Source organism: Schistocerca nitens, chromosome 9 (assembly GCF_023898315.1).
Source record: "Schistocerca nitens isolate TAMUIC-IGC-003100 chromosome 9, iqSchNite1.1, whole genome shotgun sequence".
NCBI classification, from domain to species: Eukaryota; Metazoa; Arthropoda; class Insecta; order Orthoptera; family Acrididae; genus Schistocerca; species Schistocerca nitens.
Window position 1 is genome coordinate 66,570,088 of NC_064622.1, and position 24,572 is coordinate 66,594,659.

The 24,572-nt window shown below is 42.0% G+C and overlaps 1 protein-coding gene across 1 annotated transcript in view; it reads right to left on the reverse strand.

Moving 5' to 3' along the window:
- LOC126203555 (wee1-like protein kinase) overlaps nucleotides 1-24,572 on the reverse strand; it is a 98,953-nt gene that overhangs the window by 66,997 nt on the left and 7,384 nt on the right. Inside the window, exon 4 of the mRNA XM_049937877.1 lies at nucleotides 22,299-22,523. Coding sequence (XP_049793834.1) covers nucleotides 22,299-22,523 — 225 coding nt within the window. The remainder of the gene's footprint in view (nucleotides 1-22,298; nucleotides 22,524-24,572) is intronic.

Genomic DNA, 24,572 nt, shown 5'->3' on the forward strand with positions numbered 1-24,572 from the left:
TTTCCTGAAGTCTCAAGTGTATCGTGATTGACCGACATATCTAGGGATGCTGAAAGGCAACATCCGACGCCAATGCCTCACTGTAACTCCGGACACACTTTACAGTGCTGTTCACAACATTATTCCTCAACTAGAGCTATTGTTGAGGAATGATGGTGGACATATTGAGCATTTCCTGTAAAGAACATCATCTTTGCTTTGTCTTCTTTGCTATGCTAATTATTGCTATTCTGATCAGATGAAGCACCATCTGTCGGACATTTTTTGAACTTTTGTATTTTTTTGTTCTAATAAAACCCAATGTCATTCCAAGTACGTGTTTCAATTTGTACCTCTCTATCTACATTATTCCGTGATTTATTCAGTTTTCATATTTATGCTGACTTTTTGATCACCCGGTACTTCTTTATTGACAATAAACCTAAACGTAAATGGCCATTTTTATTACCATAGAACAAACTTGAAACCACCTATTGTTTAATACTGCATTATTAAAAATAAATAAACTAAATGAATATTGGGTGATACTGTTAACTATGTATGTCACAAATTTTGTTACAATGAAACAATAAACCATTTAAACAGGCAACAGCCTTAAGATCAGTTGTAGAGTAATGTGAATTATTTCCTCATTTTCAAAAATTCGTATGTTTGTTCAGTCAGATATCAATGTTGAAATTTTTACAGTATGTTGCTATCATATAGGTGGACAAACTGTGCAAAAATCATTTTTATATTCCGTCCCACTTGAGATAAATAATCCCAAATTTTACACAAAATGGAAACATCAAAAATTCATAAAAAATTAAGGAAACTTGCTCCATATGAGGCTAGTAGTGTATGATATCTAACTATAGGAAAAAAATTAGACTCTCATAAATCACACTTATTTTTGGGCCTAAAAAGTGGATTTTTGAAAATTTGGATACCAAACTTTGGAGGTAATTTTGACTGGTTATTTTTGAATTTAGGGTATTTTGTGTAATAGACAATGTTGTAGAGGACACTTTTCTAAAAACAATCATGTCAATTGCAATGTTGTAACTTAACCCAGTGCAGAGATATTTAAATTTTCGCACATCTTTCCAGACTGAAAAATCATAGCAATCCTACAAATAAAAATGGCCGCCATCCAGTAAAGGCGCAAGGTAAATTATTTTAAATTACTGTTCTGAACTTCTCAAATATAGGGCAATCACATATAAAAAATCAAAATATTTAAAAAAGGTCAAGCAACCACCATTGTACCACTTCATATGGATTGACCCTGACAAGTGGGAGGAGGTGCACATGGAGAATTTGGATGCAGAGGACGTCCGCAGTCTTGACATGTTGTGTTGAAATTGCAGTGGGAAGACGTGCCTGAATTCCCAGCACTTAAAGCACTGTATAGGGGGAGGGATGTATGGTTTTACGTCACATCAGTAAACCATCACCTTGACCTTTTCAGGCAATGAATCACCCTCAAAGGCCAGGATGAAGGCACTGGTAGCAACCCTATTGTCTCTGGGTCTCCTATAGATGTGCCACATGAAGTGAACACCTCGCCATTCTAAACTGGCGTGGAGCTCGTCGTCAGACTGCAAGTGAAGGTCACGATGGAAAATAACCCCCTGGACTATTTTGAGCCTTTTATGGAGAGTGACGGAAACGTGAATACCACCCAGGTGATCACAGGGAAGCAACGCCCGTGACTGGGTTGGGGATGCTGTCTAAACGAGGACTGCCCCACTTCTAATTCTCGACTGCGCAGTCACTTCCCCAACCTTGTCCTCCAGGTGTTCAAAAAGAAATTAAGACTTTGTAGCTAGAAAGGAACCCCATCCATTCTGCTGGAGACTAAATACCTTGGCGAATATGGATCTCTCTTGACCACAGATCTACGTTCCTCCAATGATGTGGCTAGGGTGGGGAACGATTTAGAGTAATATCTCTAAACATTAAAGTCAACTTCTCCTTTTTTTAGAGATGGCTGGGGCCATTCAGTCTCCAGCAAAGGATGAGTTGGTCTGCTTCAATGCGGGTCATCTGCCCTGATGCCACCCACTCCAACCAGGGGCTTCCCTTTGTTGCCCCAAGTCCCCATGTCCCAAGAAGACTGGCATCTACTCCTTGGCATATGTGGTGATTTTGTAGTTCAGACATTACCAGTGCATTCCCCGTGTTGTCAGGGGGCTACCACCAAATGGGTACATGACAGCCCCACCACAATGGACCGGCTACCGTGCTGGATGTCGGGTGCCGAGAAATCCAATATTCTCATGGGGGCGAAAGAGGACAGTGGACTATGGAAGCAGAGGTGGTACCCTTTAAGGTGTCCTTGCCCTGATAACTGGATTGATGGTGGAGTTGCAGCTTCAGGACAATATGAGGTGTAGAAGGTGTAAGTGCACACTGGATATATGGCACACCACAAAAGGCGTCCTTCCCCAAATGGCCCGCACTTCGGATAATTTGGAGAGATGTGTAGGTCAAACCCTAAACAGGGACCATAACTGCCTCTTACAACAGGCAGGGATACCTCAGGCCTATTCTAACCTCCGGACCTCCAGGGGGTGGGGTGCGGGGGGTGAAACCTATGAGGAAGGTGCATAACTTAAGAGTAGCAAAAGGATTCCTATGCCAAAGGCCAACAGAATGTGTTTCAAATGAGCTGTGAAAAGTTAAGTAGTTCTAAGTGCTATCACTGAGACAACACTCTTTAGAATGGGGGGGGGGGGGCTAAATTCTTCTAAGAATGGAAGAATGTCATGGCACAGGTCAGAGGCAAGATCATTTGTAGTAATATAACAACACCAAAGCACGTGCTTAGGCACCACAGCCTGTCTGCCAGTTGATGACCAGTGAGTTATGAACTGTTGGAAAGTAACTAAAAGGCTTCTACTGTCATCGAGATCCTTTCCATTCACCCTGTCCCACCAACCGCCACAGGAGAACACCCATACCCTCACAATCTGATTACAGTTTGGACGGGAGTCAGAATAATATGTTAAATATGAAACACACCAGAAGCAACATAGGCCATAATACACATATTTAGACAACCAATTTGACATACCCTGTCTCTGTCCTGACTCTGGGGCAACACTTAACTGTAAGATAGTATACTTCAGGTAAGTAAAATTTCCGTGCGAGGTCTGTTGGCAAGCATCCAACATTTGAAGGGAAGGGTGGGGGTGGAAGCTTACCTTGAGTGTTGGACACCAACTCACCCTTCTAAGGATTTTCCTTAGGACTCCATACACTTCTCCCAGCAGCGTCACCTTTGTTGGAAGCATGCTGAAACATGCCTCTTTCAGAATGAGTTTAGCTGTGTTGTTCTTGCTTTCATAATGTCTTCTCCTGTCTGAAATCGCATTCCTTTCAATGGCCTCTTGAGTTTGGGAAGAGCCACAAGTCACAAGGGGGCCATATCAGGAGAGTACAGAACCTGTTTGAGGACAAAAAATATGGTTTTTCACCAAAATAGTCTGAATCAAGTGTGACGAATGTCCAGGAGCGCTGTCATGATCGAGGAGCCAATTTTCTGTTGACTGAAAGTTCGGTCTCTTGCGCTTCACAGCATTGCACAGGCGATGGAGGATGTCCCTGTAGTTCTCTTTGGTAATTGTTTGACCCTGTTGTGCTCACTCATGATGTACCACACAACGGGAGTCAAAGTAGTAAGCATCACTTTGACTTTGCTGCGCACTTGGTAGGCCTTCTTTCGTCTTTGTGATGAGGAATGCTTCCATTGTAATGACTGGGTTTGGTTTCCGGGTCATTCCCATATACATCTGACTCGTCACCAATGATTCCATGTTCACGAAGTTGGGATCACTGTTTGTGGAGTCCAGTATGTCCTGTGAGTCTCTTAACACAAAGTTGCTTTTGCTCAAGCAGCAGCAGCTTCAGCACAAATTTTGCCGACATTCTCCTCATGGCACAATCTTTGGTCACAATGCAATGTGCCAAAAAAGTGCTGATGCTCACCACTTATGCAATTTCTCTGATAGTCACACAATGGTCCCACACCACCACAGTTTTCACTTTGGCAATGACCTGGTCATTTCAGCGTAATGATGGCCAACTGGAGCGTGGCTTGCTCTTCATCCATATAAAGCCGTCTTTAAACCAGTTTTATCACACCTTAATCTGTATCATGTCCATAGCATCATCACTAAAGCCTTCTGAATGGTTTTCACCTGGCTGTCACTCAGGTTCTGGCAAAATCTGATGCAGTAGCACTGCTTTACAGATTCAATCATTTCCCTTGCAATGAAAAACTGATGCAAACACTACACACTACCTCACCGAACTTCCGCTTGCCAGCAACCGACATTATCAACAGATGGAAAAAATTCACGCAAGCATGTGCATGAGGGTTCAAGGTCAGCTCATGCAAGTTAGCTAGATCCAAATCATCTGGTGTTCACAAAAGAAGGAGGAGGAGGAGGAGGAGGAGGAGGAGGAGGAGGAGGAGGAGGAGGCAAGTCCAATGCTTTTCTAACAGACCTCTTCATCTACAACTGATACAAAATGATACAATAGACAATCAAACGAATGATACCACCAGATGGCATGTTTATAAGTGAAGCTACAATACAGCGTAAGGGCCATTCCATACCAAGCAGTCAATAAGTTCCTGCACGACAATCATGGATTTTTATGGAATTCTGTATGAAGATTCGTGTGTGTTCCCAATAAATACTGGTACAGTTTCACGATTCCTAAATCAACAGAGACATAGTTATTTGTTTGACTCCATAGTGCAGCTATCAACAGTGTGTCCGAGTTTTCGGCAACTTTCAGACATAATACCACTGGCAACATTTTCTTAAAAGAAAACATTTTCTTGAAACAAAACTAGGTCACCTTGTAGAACTTTTTGTGCTCTCTTAAGCAACATAATAAGAAATTTTCTGAGCAATATTCATATAGATAACTTGAAGCAAAGTTGGCTGAATAAATAGATGCTTAAAAAAAATGTGAACTTTAGCTTTTTATATCTCCAGAAGTAATTTTGGGGTAGACCTGAAACTTTTCATGTAATATCTCACTGATACAAGGTCTTTTCTTATTGCTTTCCAATAGTTGAGGCACAAATTGAGGGCACAGCTGATTCCTAAAAATGCCAAAAATGGCTATTTTTGGCTTACATTTACTAAAAAACAGTCTTCTGCAAACTCTTGAACCATTTTCATTAGAAATGTCCTAAACCACATAAAAAACTAAATTTTCTTTAGTAATGCTAGCACATAATATTCTAAAAAAGACAAGGTAGACATCTATCGACAATGATCCCATTTTCTGTGGTACTCTAATTAAATCGGACATATTTTATTATGTTACACAATTGTTTAGTACTCTCTTGGTAAGGTAATATGAAAAGTCTTTTAGACTAGGAAAAGAAGGGAGATGGGGTGGGGGTCTTGTCACAACTCACCGGACATATTTCGGTCTGTTTTTCTGCTATAACTACAGAATAAAACTACTTACAAACCTCACAATTTAACTGTGCATTTCCAAGGCAGTGGAGATCATGGTAGTAAAATCACTGTGTAACAGCTGTAGCACAAATCTTATAGGAATGATTCATGTTATACAGAATTGGTAGTACGTCGTCTTCCTGTGTCGTGTTATTGATGTGTTAATTTAACACTAGAAGCAAGGTCATTTTCTAATTGTAGTAGGCAACCATTGTTTCATTGGTATTTGAGTGGTGTTTGGGGTGCTGACATGTTAACAATAAGTTCAGGAAGATTCTAAAAGTGTAACCAAAGGGTAATTTGGTCTCTAAAATGTACTTTGTCAAAAATAATTTTTCAGAAATAAACTTTTTGTTTTAAGTTTTAGAGAAGAAATCCCTCAGCCTTTCAGCAAGCATAATTAAAACAAGTAACACGTCACACAGTTTTCTTTATAAAAAGATTGAAACAGAATCAAAACATACTGTCTGTATGAGTACTAATAGTATTTTTACTTTTACAGACAAATAATGTGAGTACTAATTATTTGTTAAAAATTAGTTTGACCAGTTACTGTAAGGAGAAGTTGGCTCCTCTCTGCAGTTTGCAGGGGCCAGCAAGATCAACTGCTACTTTGAGGATGACGTCACACTGAAATCTTATTAGAGGTTAGAAACTTAAAAATTCTCTGAACACCGATTAATGCAATGTCAATAATGTTGGAGAAGACAAGCACAGACCATCTCTGGATACTGTAGAATCTATTCATTTGGTTAACTATATCGACACCATCCTTAGTTTCATTATAAAACTTCAGTTTCTGGAATTTCCTTGTTACTATTCTCACTGTCCAGACATCCAGCATGCCCGTTACTCACGACGACGACTTGTTTTTTCCTTTTTCCCTTGGTACACTGTGAGAAAACTGTCTCTTCACTTGTACAAGTGTGTCGCATACAATGCATCGTTGCAGGAGAGAGCTCTGAGTGATGTCCGAAGAGTGCCAACTAAACTTGCTCCTTTTTGTTTCAGTTCATACGCCAGTTTCAGTCTTGATGTTATGACCACAGTTGAGGAATGGCTGTGACAACTTCCTAGCGACATTGTGGCCAAGACCCTTGCTCAGACCATGAGTTTCGTGTTTGCCACAGTAAAAGAATACATTCAGGTAGTAGTGCTTGTCAGCACCTTTTCTTGCCCTAGCTTTCAGCAGGCAATGCAATTATCAGTAAATAAATTCCATATTTCTGAAACAAGGCAAATTTTATAGATGTCCATGCATTGTCTGGTTGATGATATTGACTCAAACCTAGGTTGACTTCTTATTCCTGAAAAGCCACGCATATTTTAAGCATCATCCAACCTCCGAATTCTTCAGATTTCAGATTATTTTTGTCCTAAACTGTCTTAATATACTCCAACACCTTGTGAATCATGTCAATGCACGCCCAGAATCTATTTAGAGTCGAAATCAGTGTTATTAATATCAAATTATGTTAAACGCTGTACTAGTCAAAATGACCACATGATACTTCAGGTATAACAGGCAAATTATTCATATTTTTAGGTGGGCTAGGGGAATAAATTCTGGTGGGATGTACAACTCCATATGTGATTAAAAATCATGGGAGAATTTCATCTTGCAATGATTATGGAGGGGCATAGGGGCCTTGGCAAACCGTCAAGAGTCAAAACTGATCTACGTGGTACGCCTACTGTTAATTCTGGTTTAAGATACAACGTACTTTTTTTAGCATAGTTTACAGTTTATGTGGAACATTAGCGTACTGATTAAAAAGTGTATAAATGTGTTGCTATGGTCCAGTCCGTGGTGGCTTAACCAATTCTGGTTCCTCTTAAAATTAGAAAACCAACATCCACATTGCCATAGGGGCCACACCTGATAGCTATGCAGCAGCTTACATGGGTGAGTGTTTGCCCCAAGTTCCCAAACCTAATAAGGGTTTCACAGAATGAGAAGTTTGGAAGGTAGGAGACGAGGTACTGGCAGAAGTAAAGCTGTGAGGACGAGGCGTGAGTCATGTTTGTGTAGCTCAGTTGGTAGAGCACTTGCTCGCTAGGCAAAGGTCCCGAGTTCGAGTCTCAGTCCGGCACACAGTTTTAATCTACCAGGAAGTTTCTGATAAGGGTTTCTTTAGACAGGATCCCAAGCATGACATTTCATTTCTATAAGTGTCCGAGCCCAAAGCTAGAAGAGGTATCTTACGTTTGCTTCAAGCTCATGAATTTTTTTACAAGCTTCATTAATTTGCTGTCATGAGGAAAACTTTACCAGAGGCCATATCACGTCACTGGCGAGATTGGCATGGAAGAACTTCTGATAAGATAAAAACCAAAAAAATTACACTTTTCAAATGCAATTGATAAAAATTATTAGAAACACAACAAAGAGAAAAGTACTCTTTTTACCGGATTCCCTATCCAACTTCATTAAAAAAAAAAATTTGTGTAAGTGAATGTTTTAGAGACATCTAAAAAAACAAAAATGACTACTTATTTGCAAGTATCCCGAATCGAGCTTATTTCCTAGTCATCAGGACTTTTGATATTATCTTCCACAGAGATTACTGAACAATTGTAGAACACACTAAAATATGTCACATTTAATTTGACTGCCAGCAGAATATTGACCCACTTTCAATACATCTCCACCTTGTCATTTTTTATGGTGTTATATGTTTTCATTGTGATCCTACATCCACTTTTCGGGCAATTTAGAACATAAGTTTTTCCAATGAAAATGTTTTCAAAGAGTTTGCAAATGACTTTTTGTAAAAGTGGGTCAAAAGCAGTCATTTTTCCAGTTTTTAGAAGAATCTTCTACTTTTCCCTCGATTTGTAAACTATTAGAAAACATTAGGAAAATGAAATTTTGTATTTTATCACGTATTAGTAAGGTATTACATGTTCAAGTTTCAGATTTATCCTGCAATTACTTCCAGAGATATAAAAAAGCTAAAACTTTTTTTTTTCAAGTGTATTTTTTCCAGTCAACTTCGCTTCACATTACGCATATGAAAAATCCTTAAAAAAATATTTTTCGCTCAGGAGAGTGCAAAGAGTTGCACAAGGTGGCCTACTGTGAGGGTCATGCGGGAACTTATCCTGAGATTAGATCACTTTCCATGGAATATCCCATAATTTAAATGACAATGGAGGAGAAAAAGAGACAACTTACTGAATAGTAGGAACACTGATTTGCCAAAAAAAAAAAAAAAACCCACTACTACTACTACCTTTTAGAATGTAGTAACACTGATCTGAATAAAAAAAGCCTTTGGACAAACACTCCTACTATTCTGTGAGTTCTTTATTTATTTATTTATTTTGTAATTGAGATCAAAGTTACCAAAATTTATATTTACATCTGCATACATACTCTGCAAATGGGAAGTTTCATGGTGGACAGTACCGTGTACCACCACTAGTCATTACTTTTATTGTTCCATTAGCAAATAGTGAGAGGGGAAAAAACATCTGCAGGGTGTATATGCGGACAAGGAAAAAAATTACTGGATTTTTCCCGGATTTCCAGGTTAAAAATACGCTTTTTCTGTGTTAAGTGACAGAACTGTAAAACTTATCAATCCTTTGAATGATTGTGTTATGGTTTTATACACCAGTGTAAAATTTCACGGCACTTTAGAAAATGAAACTCTGGGAAAAAAAACACTTTTTGAAAGATGTTTGATGTGCAGCAATATGTACACTGCATATTTTCGTAATATGAAAGTATTAATTCTAATTCGAACAAACACTGCATGTTACTTTCTGAAGCATTGAAATCTAGAATGTGATGCGCTTTTGTACGCCAGTCATAGTTCAAGTTACGTGATCTCACCAGCCAATGACAGTGGATATTAAGAGCATAGGACGTGATGTAGTCAGCCAATGGCAATATTGCTGTTAAGCAGTGCGAACACACAAATAGGAAAAGTTAATGGTTTAAATTCATATACATAGCGCTGCTACAAGAAAAGAAAAGCTTTCACATATACTATTGGTCTCTAAGATTAATAAGCTGCAAGAGAAGCTAAGCTTCCTCATATAATGTTGATATTTTTAGTGTGTGTTACACGTTAAGACACATCACACAAATGTGCCACTAAATTTTTTAACAATGACAAATGTCTGATCTGTGCTCGAAATTCTTCTAAATGGTTGTCCTCAAAGAGTTGATTTTTAAATGAGATTCAAACGATCTATGATTTAAGAAATTCATCGTACATTCTCGCACATAGTTTATCTTGCGTACAACGACATTTACTTTGAAAGTAACACTTTTCAAACAAACATTCGCAATATTTTCGCAAAACTTGTTAGAAATAGCTTCGTTTCAGCAGTTGCCACAGAGCGCCAGATAATATAAATCACCGCGCTTGTGCAGCTACGATGACGCAGGAGGCCCATATGTTCGTACGTATTAAACATTAAAAGATCTTACGTTATGCCATAAAAGAAACAAGACATTAGAGGATACTCCAAGAGCATCAGAATTTCATGAACCATATTAAAATGCATAATTCATCTTAAAGTGCACATTAGTGTGTCCAGATCCAGATGCAAATTTACTTGGAGTACCAGTACTGTATTATCTCATGTTTGGTTCTTTATTCTGCCATAATGTCATATGTGCTAGAAGACGTAAACATGCACTTGAAATACTGTGAACAGTTGAAACTAGTCAGTAGTGTGGAATTAAAAACCTCATTTCAAATAAATTGACTGCCTCAGTGGAAAAGATCAATAAAAGCCAAAATTCTTTAGCAAACCGACAAAATTAACTTCACTGTTCTGCAAGGCAATTAATGCTTGACTATCAGAACCGACAAAATTAACTTCACTGTTCTGCAAGGCAATTAATGCTTGATTATCAGAAATGAGGAAATAAAATCTGAAACTAATAGCACATTTAATCCTTCCCTAATTATGTGAACATATTTTAATTCACTTGATAGCTCCCAACCACAGAAATCAGTTTTGTTTTCATTTGACGTGAGAGCAATAAACGAAGAGGAAACAGCAAAATCACTAAACGTGAACACGGATCACATGGAGACTACCCACCTCCCCACTACAACTCTGACCGTTCTGTGCATCAGCCATGGATCTACATTATTTCCGAACTGGGGCAATACTAGATAGTGAATCTGGCAGCTTAGGCACGCCAGTAAATTTTTCTTGGCAGATCTGGCTGTTTGCTGCTATTGTTTATACAGCTAACTGCCACATCCTGTAGCCAGAAGCAGGAGAAGGTACTACTCTACGCATGCGTGTGAGCTCGCAGCTGCTCAAACGAATCAAAGCCAAACAGTCGTGACATCATGCTCATCGGAGGCAATTTGTTGTTATGAAGCATTGCATAGTCTTCCTAAAGCATTTGACACATTTTGCTGTTGGCAGACGCTTGTACGACCACTGTGTTTTGTTGTTGTATATGGCGCATTTTCTTTGCAACTTAGGTTTTATTTTCGTTTTTTTATTGCTGCAGTATTATTCTGCAGTAGTGAGGTACAGTAATATCGTTTGTTAGAGCATTGGTTCTTACCAGTCAAAGTTACAAAAATTTAACTGAAAACTAAAATAATGAAAAATTCCCACAATTCTAAAAAATTCCCAGGTTTTTCCCAGATCTCCCAGTTCATATACACCCTGAACTGCCTATAGGCCTCCGTACAAGCCTTAATTTAGCTGGTAGTCCTTACACGAAATGTTTGATGGCAGCAGTACAGTCACTCTGCGGTCAGTTTCAAATGCTGGTTCTCCAAATTTTATTACCGAAGTTCCAAAAAAGATCATCCTCCCTCCAAGGATTCCCTCTCAAGGTCACAAAGCACCCCCGTAATACTAGTGTGTTGACTGAACCAGCTGATGACAAATCTAGCAGACCACCTCTGAATTTTTCAACATCCTCCTTTAACCCAACCTGATTGGGATCCCAAACACACTAGTAGCACTCAAGAATGAGTCACAATAGTGTTCTATACGCGGTCTCCTTTACAAATGAACCACAGTTACCCAAAATTCTCCCAATAAACTGATGTCAGCCGTTCGCCTTCTCTAATACACCTCTTGCATGCTCATTCCATTTCATATTGCTTTTCAATGTTACACCTATACATTTAATCAAGCTGACTACTGGGCAATACAATACTGATGTTGTACTCTAACATTACGAAACTGTTTTTCCTACTCATCTGCAACTTACACATTTCGACATTTGGAGCTTGCTGCCATTCATTACATAATTTTTGTCCAAGTCATCTTGTATCCTTCTAGACGCACAATGACTACTCCTTCCTGAACACCACAGCAGCATTAGCAGACACTCCTGAGGATGCCCTTATCTCTCATGAATATTCGCTGCAAAGGGCACTGTATTGGATCCTATTACTTAAGAAGTCTTCGAGAAACTCGTGTATCTGAGGAACCTATTCTTTATGCTCATATCCTTGAAGTGGCTGCAGCGGGACACCGTGTCAAACACCTTCCAGAAATCTAGAATATGGAATTTGCTGTTGCCCATCATTCATAGTTCACAGAGTATTTATTGTGAACTAAATCCATGCTGTTTTATAGACAGAAGCTTTTCTGTCTCAAAGAAATTTATTGTATAGGAACTCTGGCTATGGTTGGTTGGTTTAAAAGGGAGGAGGGGGGGTGGGGGTGGGGGTGGGGGGACCAAACTGCTAGGTCATCGGTCCCACGTTCCGACTGAAATAATTCCACAAGGATGGGAGTAAAATAATCGAGACGTACAAAAAACAGCTGGAAGAAAGAAGAATACCACAAGAATGACAGAAGGGCAACAAACACTAAAATGGACAAATTAGACATGAAAACCACAGCAAGACGCCAGGAACACATAGAAGAAATATAACAGGAGAGCAGATTACCATGGCTGGCTGACTATGACAATAAAAAGGAGAAGCCAGGCACTCTGCAACACATTACAACCTCCGCCCTAAAAGCACTAGGGTGGAGGACACAGGGACAAAAGACATGCACTAAAACTTTGATCAAATGATAAAACCCACCCTCAAGAATAAAATGTAAAACTAAAGCTGCTATTGAGGCATAGTCACCCAGCACTGAAGGTAGGGTGCTGGGAAAGTTAAAAGTCCGACACAGAGTGGCGGAAAGTGGGCAGTCCAGCAAGAGGCGGACAATAGTCATTTGTGAGCGACAGCAAAACCGAGGTGGGTCCTCGCGATGGATTAGGTAACCATGCGTTAGGCATGTATGGCTAATGCGGAGCCAGCAGAGGACAACTCATTCCCTGCAAGAGGACTGCATAGAAGACTTCCACACACTCGTAGTCTCGTTAACGACACATAGTTGTACACCATTTCATCTCCCAAAGCCGAAAAACCCTGCAGTGTAAGACAGAACGCAGGTCAGTTTCAGAGATGCTCATCTCAGAAGCAGCGTCTGTGTAGCCTGTTGGCAAGTTCGTTGCCTGGGATTCCGACGTATCCTGGGGTCCACACTAACACCACTGAACGATGGGACCATTCCAGGGCATAGATGGAATCTTGATAGATGCTACCAAAGGACGGTGAGGGTAGCACTGGTCGACAGCTTGTGGGCTGCTCAAGGAGTCAGTACACAGGAGCAATGACTCGCCAGGGCATGAGCGGATGTGCTCAAGAGTACGAGATATGGCCGCCAGCTCTGCAGTGAAAACACTGCAGCCATCTGGCAAGGAGTGCTGTTCTATATGTCCTCCATGAATATACGCAAAGCCTACATATGACCATCTGCCACGAGCTGTCGGTTTAAACCACTTCATGGCCCTAGTACCTGTTGAGAATCAAGAGGAAGTGATAGCGGAGAGCCGCAGGGTTAACTGAGTCCTTAGGGCCATGCTAAAGGTCCAGAAGAATCTGTGGCCTAAGTGTACACCGTGGAGGTGTACACGAATGGACCTCGAGCAGAAGTGGTAATGGGAAGGACTCCATTTTAGACAGAAGGGACCGGGCACAAACAGCAATCTTAAGCCCTGACCTGGGCCGCCAATGGGGGAGATCAACCGCCATGGTTGGGGAAAGGAGACGGTAATTCGGATGCACAGGAGAACTACAAACGTGTGCAACGTAACTAGCCAGCAGTTGTGCACACCTAATCTTCAATAGAGGGCCTCTGGCCTCCACCAGGACACTGGTCACCGGACTTTTTCTAAAACCTCCTGTCGCTAGGCGAACGCCATAGTGGTGCAGGGGTCGAGTAAACACAATGCTGAGGGTGCCGCCGAACTGTAAACCAGACTCCCATAGTCAAAGCAGGGTTGAACAAGGGCTCTGTAGAGCTGCAGCAGCATAAATCGATTTGCACCCCACTTGGTGTTGCTCAGGCAGCGATGGGCATTGAGGTGCAGCCAGCACTTCTGATTAAGCTGACGAAGGTGAGGAAGCCATGTCAATCGGGCATTGAAAACCAGTCCTAACAATCGATATGTCTCCACTACAGTGAGTGGATCGTCATTAAGGTAAAGTTCTGGTTCGGGATGAACGGTGTGATGCCGACAGAAGTGCACGACACAAAACTTCGCGGCCAAAAACTGGAAGCCTTGGGCTAGAGCCCATGACTGTGCCTTGTGAATGGCTCCCTGTAGGCGCCACTCAGCAACACCAGTACTGGAGGAGCAGTACAAAATGCAGAAGTCCTCCACATACCGAGAAGATGAGACAGACGGCCCTATAGTTGCTGCTAGACTTTTAATAGCCACTCAAAATAGAGAGCCACTCAAAACAGAGCCCTGTGGAACACCATTCACCTGAATACGGGGAGGGGGGGGGGGGGGGGGGGAACTATGGGAGGCACTGACTTGGGCACGGAAAGTACGAAGCAACAGGAAGTTTTGGTTAAAATCGGGAGCAGGCTCCAGAGACCCCAATCATACAATGTGGCATGGATATCACGTCGCCAGGTTGTGTCATATGCTTTACATAGGTCAAAAAAGATGTCAACCAGGTGTTGGTGTCTGCAAAAGGCTGTTCGGATGGCAGACTTGAGGGACACAGGATTATCAGTGGTACAGCGACCCTGGCGGAAGCCGCCCTAACATGGAGCCAATAGGCCACATGACTCCAGGACCCAACCCAACACAACCGCCGACACACCATACATTCCAGCAGCTAACAAATAAAGTTGATGTGACTGATGGGCCAGTAGTTATGCACATCAAGTGGGTTTTCACCGGATTTGAGCACCGGAATGATGGTGCTCTCCCACCATTATGATGTAAAGATGCCATCGCACCAGATCCGATTGAAGATGACGAGGAAATATTGCTTGAAGTCAGACAAGAGATGTTTACTCATCTGACTGTGGATCCGATCTGGCCCAGGAGCTGTGTCGGGGTAATGTGCAAGGATGCTGAGGAGCTCCCACTCTGCAAATGGGGCATTATAGGGTTCACTGTGGCATGTAGTGAACGAGCACTTTCCTTTCCATCCACTGTTTGAGGGTGCGAAAGGCCAGGGGGGTGGGGTGTGGGGGCCTGGGGGGTAGTTCTCTAACGCAGAGGCTCGAACAAAGTGCTCGGCAATTGGTTTTGCGTCGGTAGACAACACGCCATTGATGTTAATGTCAGGGTATCCACAAACATGTCTGATCTTCGTTCAGACTTGGGAAGGTGACGTACGGCACTCAGTGGAGTCTCCAAACATTCCTGTTTCCGCCGTTTTATTAGCTGGCGAATGGGGGCACGGAGCCGCTCAAAGGCTATTAGATGCCCTAGGAAAGGGTGCTGCTTATGTCACTGTAGAGCTCGCCGAAGCTCCTTAATTGCCTCAGCAACTTCCAGCAACCACGAAGGGACTGTCTTTCACTGGTGGCACCTTAAAGAACGAGGGATCGCGTTTTCCACTGCAGAAACGATTGTTATAGTGAACTGCTCAATGACAACATTGATGGCAACATGTGGGGGAGAGTCAGCTGTGACAGCAGAGGTGAAGGCTTCCCAGTCTGCCTTGTTTAAAGCCCATCTGGATAGGCGTTCATGGGAATGACGCTGGTGGACTGACAGGAAGATGAGGAAATGATCACTACCACACAGGTCGTCATGTGCCCTCCAGTGGACAGATGGGAGAAGGCCAGGACTGCAAACCGAGAGATCAATGGCCAAATACGTGCCATGTGCCACACTGAAAAGTGTTGGAGCACCTGTATTTAAGAGGCAGAGGTCGAGTTGCGACAGTAAATTTTCGACCTCCCTACCTTTGCCAATAAGTGCCACCCCACAGGGGGTTATGCGCACTAAAATCTCCCAAAAATAGGAAAGGTTTAGGGAGTTGATGAATCAGTGCAGCCAATATGTTCAGGGGTACTGCACCATCTGGGGGAAGATATAAATTGCAGACAGATATTTCCTGTGTCATCCTTATCCTGACAGCACAGCTTCAAGAGGTGTTTTAAGGGTCACAGGTTCACTACATACCGAGATCAGGACATAAATGCAAACTCCACATGACACACTATTATAGTCCCTACAGTTCCCGTAATATGCCTTATAGCCTCAGAGGGCAGAGGTCTGCATTGCCGGGAACCATGTTTCCTGGAGGGCAATGCAGACAGCAAGTGTAACGCTTAACAGTTCCCGTAGCTCAGCCAGGTGGTGAAAAAACCACCGCAATTCCACTGGAGGATTAAGTGATCACGAGACTGGGAAGGCATGACACACTCACACTCAATGAGGCAGTCTACGCCTCAGGGTCACCTGCTGCCACCAGATGAGTACCTGTGCAATTGACATCCACTGGCTCTGGGGACCCAGCGAGATCTAGGTCCTCAGCAGATGCCAGGAACTCCACCTCATCCTCAGACACAGAACTTGTAGGTAGGGGTGGTGTGGGTACCACCGCAGTGCATTGGCTCTTTGAAGTCTTTCTTGTTAGGTTTCTCTCGCTGCTCCTTAGGTTTGTCCGGCTGGGAGGGCTTAGCTACCTGTGGTTGCTTCAGCCACTGATGGCTGTCAGCTTTGCCAATGGTATGAACCTGGGAAGGGAGTGACCCAAGGGATCCTTTCCTGGTAAGAGGACTTACGCTTCCCTGGCTGAGAAGTGGGGACTGATGTCCTTGAGGGCTGGGGAGGGGAGGGGGGGAGTGTTGCTCCTGAAGTAGGCTGTGCAGGAGCAACAGGGAGGGAAGTGCCCCCATCAAAGCGGCAGGTGCAGTCTGACGGCTCTGAGAGCCAACTGTATGTGGCAGAGCGGAAGATGATACAACCGTTGTCATAGCGGCGGCATAGGTTGACGTCATATGCACAGGAAGTAGCCTCTCATATTTTCTCTTAGTCTCTTTCTGGAGACACAGATGGGAGGTGAGGGCACAGGGAGTATTGGGATGTGAAGGACGTCCGCAATTTCGACAGGTGGTGCTGGAAGTACAGCGGAAAGACATATGGCCGAACTTCCAGCAATTAAAGCACCGCATCGGGAGAGGGATATATGACTTTGCGTCACAGTGGTAGACCATCACCTTGACCTCGTGCAATGTGTCACCCTCTAAGGCCAAGATGAAGGTACAGGTGGCAACCTGATTATCTCTCAGATCCTGGTGGATGCATCAGACGAAATGGACACCTCGCCACTCTAAACTGGCGCACAGCTCATTGCTAGACTGCAGAAGAAGGTCCCCGCAGGGGGCCTCGGGATATGTTCAAGAAGTCTGCAGTAAATCAAAGTTAAGAATACTGGTCTGTAATTTTACAGGTCCTTCTTATGTACAGTGAGTCACGTGCATTTTTCTCATCATTTGCACGCAGAGAGGAATTTGCAATAAATGAAAGTGAAATACGAGTTCAATGCCATAGGGTACTCTCCGTAAAACCAAATTGGGATTCCATGTAGACCTGGTGATTACTATTTTTCTCAACTCTTTCAGTTGCTTCTCTATGGCAGGGATTTTTATTACTATGCCCTCCATGTAAGAGGGTGTAGAACAATAAAATGATGGTATGTTTGTATAATCATCATGTGAGAATGATCTCCATGTTGCCACAAGTTACCCCAAATGAAACTCCCTGAGATTTCCCTGGTTTCCAGACAATTTCTGGCACTTTTCCCTGACAAATTTTGAGATCTTAATTGTAAGTAAAGACACAAGACGACAAAAAATTTAAGGACTTCTGTATTGCTTAACATGTGAGCAAAAATCTTAAATATTAACATCTTTTGCAATGAATTGTTTTTCAGTGGAGAAAGCAAACCAAATGGTATATATGTCGTTAAGACCACTGATGTAATTTTATTTCAATAAAATGAAACACATTTGGTGACAAAAGTATACACTTCCTTGGAGTCGCAAGAAGAATTTGAAATACCTTCACTGATTTCAGAAATAACCTCAGAAAAAGTAGGCCTCTTGAAAGAAGTTACATTAGATTCAGTTTTCGTTCCATAGACCCAAAAAATGAGATGATTCTCATGGGTTGAATATAATACTTACTACCCTGATCATTTGTCACGAGATAGTCGAAATAGGATAATACAATGCAGGGAAGAGTTGTGTAAACCAACACTACAGGTGGCCGCTAATAAAATGTTGGTTCTACTACGTTTGTTTTTGTCAGTTGTTACCAACTGTGTTATGTCTTATTTTACAGGTATTGTGCGATTTTTCTTTCAAGGAATACACGAGTGTATAACTTACAAACTGCCAGCGACTACCACAATTTTCTTCTTCTTATAGTCCATACTTTCTAATGTATAAATTACTTTCAAAGTGTCAAGAATGTACTAGAATAAATAAAATGCTGCTCTGTACAATGTACTTGTGGCGAGACAGTTGCAATTCCCAAAACCCATCTCCTGTGGCCTCTGGCCTTCTGAGGAGCACTGTAGTCCTGGGTCCATGGATAAACCACGAATATCCGCCACATTTTAAACCATGGTGGGTCTTCTCCATACTTAACCCTCATACTCAGCATGTGTTTCTCCAGGGTGCAATTTAAAAACAGTTTAAATTTTGCCCGTAAGTCCTCTATGTCTATTATACTGGAACTAAATGACGTCCATTCATTGTCTAATAAGTAGTATGCTAACAACTGCTTATCTGCTCTTTCCAGCACAAATAGTCTGCTGTATTGATTGACCAAGTCACTATAACAACACCATGATCACTAATCCCTGTCCCTATACTAGTGCCACAGACAAGGTAACTGGGCAGTCTGATAAGCTGCTCAAGACAGTTTTCACAAGACTGTCTGTCCATACCACCTGCAATAATCCATAGGTGTCCCAGTCTATACTCAGTAGGTTAAAGCTACATTTAACTAATACTGCATTATCTGAGTATTCTGATGCTATTAAGCACAGACCTTCTTTCAATGATTCTGAAATTGTCACAGTGGACTCAGATGGCTGGCAAAAACACCATAAAATTAACACGAGTTCACACAGACCTGTTACGTGGATCACAATAACTTCACCACCAGACTTTTACAGCCTCAATACACATTTTCATCAACTGCAATAAACACACCCCCTTCCATGGCACCTACAAGTTGGCTTTTAGGTATACTTTCCACACCTTGCTAATTATTTCAGAGCTGTTTACTTTGGGTTACAGCCAGCTATCAGTTTCAAGAATAATTTGAGCGTGACAACTTTCCTGGGGGTGAGGGGGCGCCAAGTGTTGAAGACTGTGACTAATACTTCAACAATTTAATCTTAATATTTTGACAGCCCTAGTGTCTTTTTTGCACGTGGTCTGACTTTGGTCTCTATGTATGGACTGACAAACGTTCTTCAGAGGGTGTCACATCCCACATGCACTCTACAAATACTCTGCTACCTGACTAGCTGCTCCCTTTGTGTAGTGCACCACTGACCTATCAAGAGATGTCTCACACCTCCATCCCTTAACGCAGACCATAAATCTACAGAAAAGAAGATCACAGAATCAACATAACCTTCAGTTGAGGCCTTCCGCTCGGCTTCAAACCAAAGAACCCCAATCAACTCTTGGAACAATGCTGCAAACCATGAGCCCTACTTGCACTCCACACCTGAGGCCAGCAGTCTTACTGCTTTCGTCACGCATCTGGATGAAATGAGGAAGGGCGTCACAACCCAAGCAACAGACATCAATGCTGACATTAGCCACAAGTTGCAGAAGACTGGACCAAACATGCATGACAGCCACAGTCAAGGCCACCTACAAACCTCTAATGGTATTTATAGCCTCTGGGCCGGGAATGCACAGACGACAGCTGTGCAGCTAGCCAATCAGGGATCAGTCTGTTTCTGTATTCCATACTGTGTGAACTCGCATCATATTGAGCATTCTACCATGCTTTATGTGCTTAAAACTATGACTGACTGATTTCTGTGGATTTTATCATAATGGTTTAAACACCTAAAAGACAAAAAGTGTTTCGCGAACAGGCAAGGTACCTTATTTTTAAAGTGTAGTCATTCTTCAAATGTGAGGCAGATTCAGGCAAACGAGTGAGCGACACTGCCAAGGTGCAGGAACATGACATAAGTCCACGCAGTGTTAGCCAAATTGAAAACGCACCATTCCTTGTAAGATGGATGGCCAGAGGTCATTAATGCTGTTGCCAACTATAATATTTGATGAAATAAACTATTGGTTTTGAATTTTATTTACTGCATTCCACTGCTTGATTAAAATACTAATTTTTGTACGAACTCTCAACTAGATAGTATGGCATGGTACCATATGTGTTTATAAAAGCTGGGCAGAAATTCTTAAGTCTATGCAGTCCACCCCCAACCTCTCCCAACACAAAAGAATGATGCAAAGTAACATGTTATCAGTGGTGAAAACAATTGACCGTGAAGTCATAAATAAATAATTAGATTAAGTTATGGTTTTAAGATCATTAATTTATCTAAGCTACACTGTTATTGTCAGTCAATAACCCTGCCACAAAAGAATTTTTTTTAAGTTACTAAACCGACTGAAATCTGGGCCTATGAGTAAAAATTCAGCATATTCAATAAAAACAGAACTACACTCCTGGAAATGGAAAAAAGAACACATTGACACCGGTGTGTCAGACCCACCATACTTGCTCCGGACACTGCGAGAGGGCTGTACAAGCAATGATCACACGCACGGCACAGCGTACACACCAGGAACCGCGGTGTTGGCCGTCGAATGGTGCTAGCTGCGCAGCATTTGTGCACCGCCGCCGTCAGTGTCAGCCAGTTTGCCGTGGCATACGGAGCTCCATCGCAGTCTTTAACACTGGTAGCATGCCGCGACAGCGTGGACGTGAACCATATGTGCAGTTGACGGACTTTGAGCGAGGGCGTATAGTGGGCATGCGGGAGGCCAGGTGGACGTACCGCCGAATTGCTCAACACGTGGGGTGTGAGGTCTCCACAGTACATCGATGTTGTCGCCAGTGGTCGGCGGAAGGTGCACGTGCCAGTCGACCTGGGACCGGACCGCAGCGACGCACGGATGCACGCCAAGACCGTAGGATCCTACGCAGTGCCGTAGGGGACCGCACCGCCACTTCCCAGCAAATTAGGGACACTGTTGCACCTGGGGTATCGGCGAGGACCATTCGCAACCGTCTCCATGAAGCTGGGCTACGGTCCCGCACACCGTTAGGCCGTCTTCCGCTCACGCCCCAACATCGTGCAGCCTGCCTCCAGTGGTGTCGCGACAGGCGTGAATGGAGGGACGAATGGAGACGTGTCGTCTTCAGCGATGAGAGTCGCTTCTGCCTTGGTGCCAATGATGGTCGTATGCGTGTTTGGCGCCGTGCAGGTGAGCGCCACAATCAGGACTGCATACGACCGAGGCACACACGACCAACACCCGGCATCATGGTGTGGGGAGCGATCTCCTACACTGGCCGTACACCACTGGTGATCGTCGAGGGGACACTGAATAGTTCACGGTACATCCAAACCGTCATCGAACCCATCGTTCTACCATTTCTAGACCGGCAAGGGAACTTGCTGTTCAAACAGGACAATGCACGTCCGCATGTATCCCGTGCCACCCAACGTGCTCTAGAAGGTGTAAGTCAACTACCCTGGCCAGCAAGATCTCCGGATCTGTCCCCCATTGAGCATGTTTGGGACTGGATGAAGCGTCGTCTCAAGCGGTCTGCACGTCCAGCACGAACGCTGGTCCAACTGAGGCGCCAGGTGGAAATGGCATGGCAAGCCGTTCCACAGGACTACATCCAGCATCTCTACGATCGTCTCCATGGGAGAATAGCAGCCTGCATTGCTGCGAAAGGTGGATATACACTACACTGTACTAGTGCCGACATTGTGCATGCTCTGTTGCCTGTGTCTATGTGCCTGTGGTTCTGTCAGTGTGATCATGTGATGTATCTGACCCCAGAAATGTGTCAAAGTTTCCCCTTCCTGGGACAATGAATTCACGGTGTTCTTATTTCAATTTCCAGGAGTGTACAAAGGCAATAAACCCACATAAATAAGTAGAACCAGCTCCGAACACCTCAGAAATAAATTGTGGCTAACTTCTTCATTAAATTTACAAAAGCAATAAAGAGGTGTTTGGGAAAACAGAAATCTAAACAGGCTTACTACATATCACTAGATTAACACTGTCAATAAAAGGTAAAACATTTATTCTAAAGTATTTATTTAATGCTTATAAAACTTCTGTCCACGTCTCTCTCGCTTAGGAGACAAGTAGCATTCTTCCAGAAAAAGCTAATAAATAACGTTTAAAACTCTATTCCTCATTCTACAAATAATTATTTAGCAAGGTGAAAAATGTGCCCTGAATAATTACTACCCTTCAATACTGAGGAAACAACACTTACATTACGTAACAGCAAGAAGGGAAAAAAAAGGACAAGTACTTTACCTGAGTCCTTCAGCCACATGAGTCAAGAGTTGACGCATCTCTGATTCTGAAAATGCAGTGCCAGTTCTGTGATTTTCTACAATGCGATCAGCAAGGCTACCACCATTGCAATATTCATTCTGAATTATCATATGGTCATCTTCTGCCCATGCAGAATAATAGCGCACAACATGTTGGTGTTTTCCCAGAACAGCATGAGCATATACTTCATTGAGAGCAGCTTTCCTGTCAACCAAGACATTTTCTAATCACAAACTATCATAAAATAACAAAGATGTCTCCATACCCGAGGCCAAACCAGTAGTGTAGAATGCAATAAACAGAAACACTAAATACGCCACTCTGACAAGAAATACCCTACAGTTCAACTATAAAATTTGGGTCAACATAACTGTCCAATTCCACCAGTCTGCTTCGACCCATGGCGTAAAGGTGTTATGGTCTCTCTCCGTGTGTGTGTGTGTGTGGGGGGGGGGGGGGGGGGTTGTTTTTCATAGTTGTAGGTGTTGGTTTTTTTGTATCAGGGTCATTCCATGCCAAGTGGTCTAATATCGAGAAATGTTCCCACATGACCATCATGGATTTTGATGAAATTTTGTATGAACATTCACGCTTGTTCTCAATGAACACTGGTAAAGCTTCAGTTTCAGAAATTCAATACTTGCAGAGATAAAGGCACTTGTTTGAAACCATAGCACAGCTTCCAATAGTGCATCCTTGAATTTTCAGCAACTTTGAGATGAGATATCTCTGTAAGTATTTGCATGAAAGAAACAAAACTTGGTCATCTTATACAACTTTTAGAGCTCTTTAAAGTAAAATATTAAGAAAAGGATTTCTGAGCAATTTTGATATAGATAATTTGAAGCAAAGTTGGGCGAAAAAATAGCTGTTTAAAAAAAATGCGAACTTTAGTTTTTATATCTCCAAAAGTAATTGTGTGTATATGAAACTTTGCACACCATAACTCACCAACACAAGGTCTTAGAATATAAAATTTCATTCTCCTATTGCTTTCCATTATTTCACAAATCTAGGATAAAGTTGACGATTTTTCAAAAAGTGCTAAAAATGGGTATTTTTAGTCAAATTTTTCAAAAAAGTGTTTTCTCCAAACTCTTCTAAACTATGGTCATTAGAAAGAGCATATTCTAAACTATCTAGAAAAGTGGATTTGGTTTTGCAATGCAAGCATATAAGGCCCTAAAAAGTAGCATCATCAAAGAGGCACACTGGAAGTTTGAACACATTTTTCTGGCACTCAAATTACACCTGAAACCTTTTATTATGCCTAATAAATGTTTATTAGTGCCTTGAATAATTGAAATAAAAAGATCTGGTAAATAGGCAATGAGACTGTCAGAAAAACTTGAAAACTATGAGAAGTAGCCCTTCTGCTTTTATCGTAAATTTTCATCTGCATAAAACTCTTCTCATTTGTAAAAAAATGAGAGAGAGAGAGAGAGAGAGAGAGAGAGAGAGAGAGAGACACAGAGACAGAGACAGAGAGAGAGAGAGAGAGAGAGAGAGAGAGATAATTCAATGAATAATAGCTTCATATTTTTTGTACTTCTCAAAATTGTAAATATTTACAAGTGGAAAATGAAGACCTAATTTTTGGATTCAATTGTATAAAACATTTTTCCAAAAAAAGAGTTGGTTTGCTTGAATCATGCATCAAGTGATGTAAATTTTCCAATCAATATTGCAGAGATTTTAATACCTAGGTGTTGTAACCTGTGAATTTTTGTCTTAAAGTTATTAGGGAAACATGTGAAATTGGTTGGTTAAACATCTACGAGTTTTAATTTTGTGTTTAATCACACTTAAATGTAGCCTACTACCTTGGTAAATACGTAACCACTAGTTTCACAGAGAAAATTCACGAGGTTCACTGTTTATAGAAAAATTAATGGCAACAATTATTTTAACAATCAGACTGTTTCATTATTGTGAGCCTTGTTTGAACGACCAGTATCTCAGTGGTGTGTTTGTAGCATAGTGAGTGGCTTGGCTGAGTGTGGCTTGTTAAGTGATTCGTAAGACCATCGAAGTTTGTAATCTAATTTACAAAAAATTGTTTTGATTGTCTTTTATAGCATATATCTCTTATTAGATTTTTTCATTGGTATTATACATTGTGTATTCATTCAGTAGCAATTTGTCTGAAATTTAAGCAGATTATAATTTGCACTTAGAGGCCAAATACATTATTTAGTTGCTGGTTAGAGATGGATGCAGAAGGGAACAGCATACCTTCCTGCTCAATTGGGC